The following is a 10,169-nucleotide window of genomic DNA, read 5'->3' as shown; positions in this document are numbered from 1 at the left end:
ATTACTGATGCCTTTGGAGGCATCCCCTGACCCCTGGTGGTCCCTGTCCAGCTTTCAGGGACATCCAGTGCACCCAGGAGGTGGCCCAAATGCCTCCTCTCAGGAGAGCTATCTCCTCATGACCCCAGGGCATAGAGCTCTATTCCCGAGGAAGACTCTGCCTTATGGCTTTTCAGAATCAGGTTCTGAGTGAATAACCGTTAAGTTCATATATAAGATCAGCAACTGTCTAATGGGTAACAGGGACAAGTTAACTCTCTGGGGGCCAGAAGGGCTGCGAAATCAAAGTCTGAGGAGAGGACTTGCAGGATCATCTGATCACCATGTTGGTAACCTGCAAGTTTGGACTGAGATCCCCCAAAAGTCACCACTCCTTTGTCCCAACTCAAGGAGAAGAGTGTTGGGAGCAACAATTACTGTCCTATGTCCCACTCGGAGGTACTGACTCTTCAAGTGGGAATTAAAGTCCCACAGGCTGCTGGTGCCACACTGTGGGCCTGATATCTGGTCTCAGGTGAAACAGGAGAAGAGATTCTCTAGTTTACCTGAAGTGTTGGCCCTCACCCTGTCCTTCACCCACCTATGGATGGTGGCCCTCTGGTCTCCGTGCCCCAGCCCCAGTCCAGCCTAGCTTCCTGCTGGTACCTGCTTAGAGACTTTGAGCCACGTCTTTTTCAGCCGGAAGATTGCGCTCCGGTTCATGGACGAGGTGATCTCCAAAACAGCATTGTAGTTGTGTAGACATCGGCATATGTCGGCCACGGCCACCCACTTCTCGATGGTGCTCACCCTTGCGTTGATGTCCTCGTTGCGGACGATTTCTGAAGCGATCAAGTTACTGATCTTTAAGTCCATGCAATAGGACAAGAAAAAACAGTAAAGAGAATAAGTACTGTAAAGATGATACATCACCATTATTTGCAGATGAAATGATTGTTTGAAAATTCCCAGAAGAATGAATTGGAAAACTGCTAGAATAACCAACAGAGCTCATCAGGGTAGCTGGTTAAAGATTCCGTATACAAAAATAACTTTTAAAAATATAGTAGCAATACCAAATTGGGCTCCAAAATCGCTGCAGATGGTGACTGCAGTCATGAGATTAATAGATGCTTGCTTCTTATAAATAAAGCTATGACAAACCTAGACAGCACATTAAAAAGCAGAGATATCACTTTGCGGACAAAGGTCTGTATAGTCAAAGCTATGGTTTTTCCAGTAGTCATGTACATATATGAGAGTTGGATCATAAGGAAGGCTGAGTGCTGAAGAACTGATGATTTCAAATTGTGCTGGAGAAGACTCTTGAGAGTCCCTTGGACAGCAAGGAAATCAAACCAGTCAATCCCAAAGAAAATCAACCCTGACATTGGAAGGATTGATGCTGAAGCTGAAACTCCAACACTTTGACCACCTTATGTAAAGAACTGACTTACTGGGAAAGACCCTGATGTGGGGAAAAGATTGACAGCAGAAGGAGAAAGGACCAGCGGAGGATGAGATGTTTGGATGGTATCACCGACTCAATGGACATGGAGTTATCTTGAAAGTCTGACAAAGTGATTCTGAAGTTTATCTGGAAGAACAGTTAAGAAGACTGAAGGTTTCAGGGAATCTCCCACCATACGACTGAAGCTTGGAGAAGACAACACTTTGGGGCAACCCTTGTCTTGTTCACATATCCAAGGACTCCTCTACCCTGCCTACAAAGCAAATAATCACATATACACAAACAAACTAAATGTGGGCTGGACTTGGAGCAGCCAGGGGTTGGGGAGGTGGTGGAAGCTGGAGCTCAAACATCAGAGAACTAGAACTGCAAGGAACTGGGGCAGCAGGAAATACTAGCCTTGCCTGTACATTTCTTTGCATTTCCTTTGAGTCTACAATCATTTCAAAATAAAAAGTACAAAAAACACAACTTGTTATTAAAAAATAAAGATAAGAGGACACTCACAAATGAGTATAAATTATAGGGCTTTACCACCCAGAAATAGTCTTCTTTAGGAAAATTTCTAAAGGATGTACATAAAGTAAAGAATGAGTTATAAAATGATGTAAGAATGGAAAACCACTGAAGTGAATCAGGAAGGAATGATAGCACAAAATAGCACACATATTATAAGCTTTAATTAAATGGAAATTTTTTTCTACAAAGAAAATACTGAATTCAAAACAGTTTTACACATTATATAATTTTTTTTAAAAAGGAATAGATTAGTCAAATTTTCCAGAGAAGAGAGAATGAAGGAATACTTGCTAGTTTGTTCTATGAAGCTAGTATAATCTTGATACCAACACCAGATACAGATAACCTTAGAAGAAGGAAAAAGTATACATCCTTTTGTTTAATATAACATGAATATATTAGATTTGTCCATGGAATGCAAGGATGTTGACTATTAGAGAAAAATCTATAACTGTCATTCATCACATCAATAGATTGGAAGGAGAAAAGCCATATGACCATCTCAATAGATGCAGAAGAAAGTTGATAAAATGCAATACTTATTTATGGTAAAAACCATTATTAGCAAACAAGGAATAAGAAAAAGAACTTCCTTAACTTGATAAACAAACAAATTCTATCCTAAGTGGAGAAATATTAGAAGCACTGTTTAAGGTGGTTCAGACAGTAAAGAATGTGGCAGACCCGGGTTCAATCCCTGGGTCAGGAAGATCTCTTGGAGAAGGGAATGGCTACCCACTCCAGTATTCTTGCCTGGAGAATTCCATGGACTGAGGAGCCTGGCGGGCTACAGTCCATGGGGTAGCAAAGAATTGGACATGACTGAATGACTAACACTGATAGAGATTAAAACCAAGAACAAGATTCACTATCACCATTTCTGTTGAACACTGTGGTCTGGGGGCCAGGTCTAGAGGTACCCAGAGTGCAAGTGCATGCACCTGAAGGTGAGAAGTTCCTTAAATTTGTCCCTGAGCACTTCGATTGACTCACACCAGTTTCAGCCCTGATCCTGGAGATCCCAGCCAGTACCATTCCCCAAGACCAAGAAGACTTCCCTGGTGGTCCAGTGGTTGAAATCTGGCTGCCAATGCAGGGGACACAGGTTCGATCTCTGGTCTGGCAAGAGCCCACATGCCACTGGGCAAAGAAGGCCATGCGCCACAACTACTGATCCAAGCTCTAGAGCCGGTGCTCTGCAACGAGAAGCCTGCGCACCACTGCAAAGAGTAGCCCTCATTCTCACTGCAACTAGAGAAAGCCAGCGTGCAGCAACCCAGATCCAATGAGGCCAAAACAAATAACTCAATTAAAATTTAAAAAATTTAAAAGAAGATTTGTTTTAAAAGGTAAGACAAAGAATTAAAGCCAATAGGGCTGGAACCCAGCAAAGACAAAACCAAACGAAACCCTGTGTCAGGGAGAGATTAAGAAACAGTTTCAGGCCATGATTATCACCATCAAAGGGGCGCCCATTCTGTGCACCTGAAAAAAAGGTGAATTTTTAACAGAGATGGCCACACGCCAGGTAGTGATGAGGGCAGTCCTCCGGAGGTGGATTGTGTGGGTTCAAAGTGGGCTCTCCTGCTAATGACTGGGGATGAAATTTAACCTCCTCAAGCCTTAGTTTCTTCATCCATAACAGAGAATAAGAAGATGAGGCTGATGAAACCCTGAGCACAGTCCTGGCACGTGGTCAACATGTAATAAATGCTCACTCCATAGTCTCGTCCTTTACTTACTTGAGTCCTGGGCACACAGCGGGGGAGGGTGGGGGTGGAGAGGGACTTTTTTGCTGCCTCCTGCTGTGGTTAGAGTTGTGGGTCAGATGTGGTCAGACTCAGGCCTTGTGTGTGTTTCCTGAGGGCCCCGCCCACTTCATCACGTCCATGCTGCTCTCCACTCTGAAGCTGTGTTCCTGACAGGGCTCCTTCTCTGAGCTCCGAAGCCTGGATTGTCTGTTTCCTCCCAGGATCAGGGTCCGCCCCTGGCTGTGGTTGGCGTCATGTGGCTTTGACCAGGCAGTCAGGACAAGTGGGATCATGTGCTCCCACTTCCAGCTATCAAAGGCTCTTGTGTTGATGATTAAATGCAAAGGAATGAAGAAGCTAAGTGCAAACACCCTTGAGGTTGTCACGAGGCCAGGAGTGGACGAGTCCCTGTGGTTGCAAGCGCTGGAACTAGCGCAGATGTGGGGAAATCAGGAAGGGATATTTTCCCCAGGACTGGGGCTTTGCAGTGGAGGAAGGCCATGAGCTACCAGACACGGGTCAGAGACCTCAGGCATTTGCCCTTCAGAGTCTTGGTGTCTTCATATCTAAAGTGCGATGACAGCCCCATCTTTTAGAATGGATGTGAACTTTGAAAGAAATTATTTTGCATATAATTCACAGGCCCAGAGAGGAACCAGGTGCTATGGATCTAGCAGGTGTACAGCCTGTTCTGAGGGTCCCACCAAAGAGAAACCTGCAGAAAAAGGCACTGCATCGCTCACCCCTATACTCACATCATTGAAATGCTTAGTGGTTTTCATGATATAAGGGGTCCTCTCATTCTTTTCCAGTTTCATCCACCCTTGTCCGAAGAACTCCCTGTAGGAAGTAAGGGAGAAACCGAGAGTGGGTGGGGTTAGATTTGTTCCTACTGATTTCTCTTCTGAGATCTCTGCTTTTTGAAGTGGTTATTACTGGGGAGTAACTTTCTGCAGAGCCTTTGAGAGGAGGGGACCTGGGGTCAGGTCTAGCTGTGCCCTGTACCAGCTGTGTGGCTTTGGGTAAGTCCTTGGGGCCTCAGTTTCCTCATCTGTGAAATGGGAACAATGACAATACTCTTCTTACAGGGTCATGGAGAGGCCGAACTGAGATTTGGTGCTGAGAGCACATCAGGTCTGGTTTTGGATCTTGTTTCTGACAGGGAGAACCCTCCATTTTAAAGTCACATTGCAGAAGTTGGTCTGCAGAACAGGAAGGACAGAAGGCCACAGAAAGGGCCAGACAGATGGATAAAGGTGCCTGCAAGCCATGCCACAGCGTGTTCTGGGAATCGCGACTTCACAGGACCACAGGCTGTCCAGGCCTCCAGGACAAGCTTCTTATTTGACAGTGACCGTGAAAGAGTTCCACGGGCAAGAGTGAGCAGTAACTACTACCCAGAATAACCACCTGGGAGATGTGGCAGCTGTATAAAAGGCTGACACTCCACAACCAGCGGGGGCAGCACCCGTGTCAGTGGGGCCTCTGTGTGTGTCTGGTGGGGCTACCTTTCTAGAAGGCAGAGATCTGGAGTCCTGAGATGATTTATGACCTCAGAATCGGTGACTCCAATTTTAGGAAACTATTCTGGGACACTTGTTAGAAACCCAGAGACATATTTAGTTATGAGGAGGCTTTTTGACCCCCACCTGTAAGTATAAAAGTGAAATCTAAAAAAAAAAAAGAAAAAAAGTGAAATCTGAAAACAGCCTCATGGCTTGGTGCACTGCCAGGGAATACAGTGTACTTATTAAAAATGGTGTTCACAGATACCATTTTGGCATAGGGTCAGATGAAGAAAAGGAGATACAAATATGTAGGTGGTACAGTTATGACTACCTGGGGGTGACTGACTACAGGCCAGAGGAGGTATTGATCAGGCCTTGGGGCTTCTTCAAAGGCCAGAGCTGTCCCCAGAGTCCATTCCTGCCCATGCATACACACATACACATGCATGTGCACACATTTGCTCCTATGTACATACGTGCACATATGTGAACACATACTCTTTCTAGACCTCCAGAAAAGGAGCACAGAGCTAGAGATGCTTCTGGAAAATTGTGTGTGTGTGTGTATCCGTGTGTGTGTGCATGTGTGTCTGTGCATGTGTGCATGTGTGTCTGTGCATGTGTGCATGTGTGTGTGTGCATGCACAGGTGCAGCTGGTAGGGAAGGAGGGAGCCTGGGGACAGGAAGGGGCAGGAATCCTTCATCATCCCTGCCGGCACATGCACTTATGCTTCTCTCTGTGGAGCATCAACCATGCAGCTCTGGAAATCTAATGCACATGCTTCAGGAGGGGGACTCAGCTGTGATGGTGCCTGAGGAGGAAGGTGGGGGCTGGAACCCATGCCCACTCACTCATAAGGGATCTTCTTGAAGACGAGGTGGTCCAGCAGGGTCAGTTGCTCCGCAATCTCCAGGGCCGAGTGGTTTTCAAAGGGCTCAGCCTTCACGCCTTCAGCCTGAGAGGAGCAAGGTCCCAGTCAGGCCCGCGAGGGGCCCCTTCTGGCTTTGGGGCCCCTTCCTAGAGGGAATATCCATCTTGATTCTGGTAAGTGGGAGGATGAGGCGTGACTGGGGAGGCCCCCCACCACCCCGGGAGACTGGCCAGCAGGGGACGGTGGGAGCTGGGAACCATCATCTGCTGTGCCCCGTGTGTGTGTGTGTGTGTGTGTGTGTGTCTGTGTGTGTCTGTGTGTGTCTGCAGGCCTGTGCTGACTGAGGTGTCACTCATGAGGTCATCCTTACGCCAACACACGGGTGAGACCACAGAGGCGTCTGGAGGTTAATGACTAGCCCAAGGCGCTCAGCCAGGTTGATGGGGACAGAGCCCGGGCCGTCTGATTCAGGCTGGAACCTGTTTCTCCCTTCGGGTCCTGTCTGTCCACACCTGCTTCACAGAACTTGCTTTTAAATTTCTTTAGGGGAGGACTCACAGGTGCAATGACCTCCTGTACCTCTGACCTGTGTCTACAACACAGCTGTTTGCCTTCATCCCAGGTACAAGTCCCTGCCCTAGGGCCACCATGGACACCACATTTAAAGGTGACCACTCCTCAAGCCCTTGACCGGGGAAATCTTCAGGAAGCACTCTCAGGAAGCGATGTCCCCATGGCTGGGATCAGACAAGAGGAGGCCTGCAGCCCAGAGGCCTCTGGGAAAATCTGGATCCGGAAGGGGTAACTGGGCTCTCATGGGAGGAGAGTCAGGAACGCGGATGCCCCTGCTCCCCTCCTGGGTGCTGACTGGGCTGTATAGGAGGAGACAGCTAGCTACCCCACCCAGAGGGCCCAGCCAGTTGCACTAATGACAAGGAAAGTAGGGGTGACCCCGTGTCAGGGGAACAAGCCTCCATCCTGGATGGAGTCTTCTCACCTACTTCTCAGCAAACGGTCATTGAGAACCGCCCAGGCAGATCCTTGTGAGATGAAAAGACCAGAAAACACAGTCCAGGCTTCAGGAACTCCAGGCACAGGCTCAGAGCAGGGACAGAGTGTGGGCAAGCGGAGGAAAGAGCTCCTACTGCAGCCTGTGTGTGGTGTGTGTGATGTTGTGTGTATATGTGTGTGGTGTGTACGTGTGTGTGCATGGTGTGTGTGGAATGTACATGGTGTGATGTGTACACGTGTGATGTGTATGTGTGCATGGTGTGTGTATGCGTGTGCTATGAGTGCTGTGTACATGTGTGTGGTGTGTACATGTGTGTGGTGTGTACATGTGTGTGTGGCGTGGACATGTACATATGTGTGTGGGGGGTGTGTGCAGGTGGTGGGCATCCATGTACTGCCCCCAATAGAGTTGCCCTGGGCCAGGCACGGTCTGTGCAGAAGTCCAGATACAGGAGACTGGGTGTGGGGACACAATGCTATCAGGAATGACGGTTCTCAGGAGGGCAGTGGAGACATGGGGTTGAAAGTGGCATGGGCCACCTGGGATGCTCAGGACCCTCACGAGGAGGAGCCCGTAGCCTCTGAAGCAGGGGTGACAGGCAACCAGCACAGCCCACCCTGAAGACCCAGGCCTGTCCTGGGGTGAGGCCGTGAGCTGGGGTGGGTGCCCAGGGCATGGACACCTGAGGAAGGGGCCTGGCCGGCAGGCACGCTGCCTAGGAGGAGCTGGCTGGCCCTGGGGAGGGGCAAGGCCTGGAGCAGAGGCCTGTGCGCATCGTCACAAGAAGCCCCTCTGCTCTCTGGAGGGCCCTGGGGCCTCCGCCAGACTAGATGTGCCCCACGCAGGCCCTCAGATTCTGGGAACCATGTCAGGGTTGGGCGGGGAGCTGGGGTACAGCTGGGTGGGCGGGCAGCCCTTTGTTCTAGAAGAGGCTTGGCTACACATGAAGTTGGAACGAGGGCCCTCAGGCTCTTGACGGGTGAATGTTCCAGTCAGGCCCCTACTGGGAAACACGAGCAGTGTGGCTGCTGCCCTGAGTGGCCTGGCTGGGATCCCTGGGCGGGTGCCTGGGGCACAGCCCTGCAGCACTGCTCTTGGGGTTGGGGTGCAGGCAGGGTGCCAGCTGCCCCACGGATGGCTGCTCCCACCCCCAGGGCCAGGAGAACCCGCTCTAAGAGTCAGGAGCGGGGACAGGAGGGAAGCAGTAGGTGCAGGACTCAGAGGCCTGAGTCTTTTCCCACTGGCTACTCTGAACAGGCTGGATATCATTCAGTCTGACGAGTGGGCTTCCACCTCTGGGGAGGTCAAAGGTGGCCCTGAGCTTCCTTGGTCACAGTGATGGGCAACAGGGGCCCAGAGGGGGCCCAGCCAGGCCCTGGAAGCACACAGACCATCATCCCTTCTACTGCAAGGAACCCTGCCTCGAGCTCAGCCCGGGGTCCCCTTACTGCCAGGCAGGTGGCCACCTACCATGACCCGGCTTAGGTCACTCCACCTCTCCCTGCCTCAGTTGCCTCTTCTGGAAGACAGGGATAAAGATACAGATCCACAGCACTGTTGAGAAGAGTCCTTAAGACTCTAGCACACAGTGGGGAGCCTGTCCACCCCAGGCCTGACTTCTTACCCTCCTCCTTCCGGGGACAGTGTGAGCAGAGACTGTGGGGGCTGGTTAGGGGAGATATGAAAGCAGAAGATGAAGAAAACAGTAGAGTTGGTGTTATCAGTTGAATCTCCCTTCCCAAAAGATACGGTAAGTCCCCTACATATGAACCTTCAAGCTGTGAACTTTCAAAGAGGTGAACATGTGTTCGCATGTCCAGTCGTGTGAGTTAGTTCACGTGTCTGGCGTACACTGTCACGTGCATGCTTCCTCTACAAGTGCTTGTGCTGTATTTGCTGCACAGTCCTATATAGAGGATAGCAGTGCAGTGTCTTTATTTCAAGTCCGGGATGTCCAGAAGCAACTGAAAGAGCAGAGGTGAGGAAGCTGGTACTACTGTACTTGTCAAGGTACTGTACTGTAAGATTAAAATGGTTTTCTTTAATTTTGTATTTGTTTCTCACGTATCATTTGTGTGAAAAGTATTATAAACCTATGACGGTAGAGTACTATATAGCTGACTGTGTTAGTTGGGTACCCAGGCTGACTTCGTCGGATTCACGAACAAGTTGGACTTACAAGCATGCTCACAGAACTCGTTTGTATGTAGGGGACATACTGTACGCTGAAGTCCTCAACCCTGGGACCTGTGACCGTGAACTTATTGGATATAAGGCCTTCAGAGATGTACTCAGGGAAGACGGGGTCACTAGAGTGGGCCCTCATCCAGCATGTTGTTGTTGTTGTTCAGTTGCTCAGTCATGTCTGACTCTTTGAAAGTGAAAGTGAAGTCGCTCAGTCGTGTCCGACTCTTTGCAACCCCATGGACGGTAGCCTACCAGGCTCCGCTGTCCATGGGATTTTCCAGGCAAGAATACTGGAGTGGGCTGCCGTTTCTTTCTCCAAGGGATCTTCCCAAACTGGGGATTGAACCCAGGACTCCTGCATTGCAGACAGATGCTTTACCATCTGAGCCACCAGGGAAGCCTGACTCTTTAAGACCCCCATGAACTGTAGCACACCAGGCTTCCCAGTCCACTACTATCTCCATGAACTTGAACTTTGCTCAAGTTCATGTCCGTTGAGTTGGTGATGCTATCTAACCATCTCGGTGTCTTTCTAAGAAGGGGAAATTTGGACATAGGGCCGACACACACGGAGGGAAGAGGACGTGGAGATAGCCGGGGAGGAGATAGTCATGTGACAACTGAGGCAGAGACTGGAGATCCTCTGTTACGAGCCAGGGAATGCCAGGGCCACCAGACGCAGAAGAGGCCTACGAAGACCCTCCCCTGGAACCTCCGGACGGAGCATGGGCCCAGCAACACCTCAGTTCCAGACTACCGGCCTCCAGAACTACGCAAGATTAAAATTCTGCTGTTTTAAGTGCCCCATTCTGGGGCTTTTTGTTAGGGGAGCTCCAGGAACCAATACAGGGGATGACTGAGCTCCCCTG

General features: G+C 49.7%; 1 protein-coding gene and 1 non-coding gene across 2 annotated transcripts in view; both read right to left on the bottom strand.

Moving 5' to 3' along the window:
- The window catches only part of RASGRF1 (Ras protein specific guanine nucleotide releasing factor 1), a 101,092-nt gene that overhangs the window by 16,434 nt on the left and 74,489 nt on the right, over positions 1–10,169 (bottom strand). The window contains exons 21-23 of the mRNA XM_040257441.1: positions 6,082–6,185; positions 4,476–4,560; positions 646–843 (exon numbers count right to left, since the gene is read on the bottom strand). Of these exons, the coding sequence (XP_040113375.1) occupies positions 646–843; positions 4,476–4,560; positions 6,082–6,185 (387 nt within the window). The remainder of the gene's footprint in view (positions 1–645; positions 844–4,475; positions 4,561–6,081; positions 6,186–10,169) is intronic.
- TRNAC-GCA lies at positions 9,626–9,697 on the bottom strand. Its single transcript has one exon. It is a non-coding gene; the product is annotated as a tRNA-Cys (tRNA).

This window comes from Oryx dammah, unplaced genomic scaffold (assembly GCF_014754425.2).
Source record: "Oryx dammah isolate SB20612 unplaced genomic scaffold, SCBI_Odam_1.1 HiC_scaffold_16, whole genome shotgun sequence".
Taxonomy (NCBI): Eukaryota; Metazoa; Chordata; class Mammalia; order Artiodactyla; family Bovidae; genus Oryx; species Oryx dammah.
Note: the sequence above shows the minus strand (reverse complement) of the source record. Positions and strands in the feature narration are given on the sequence as shown.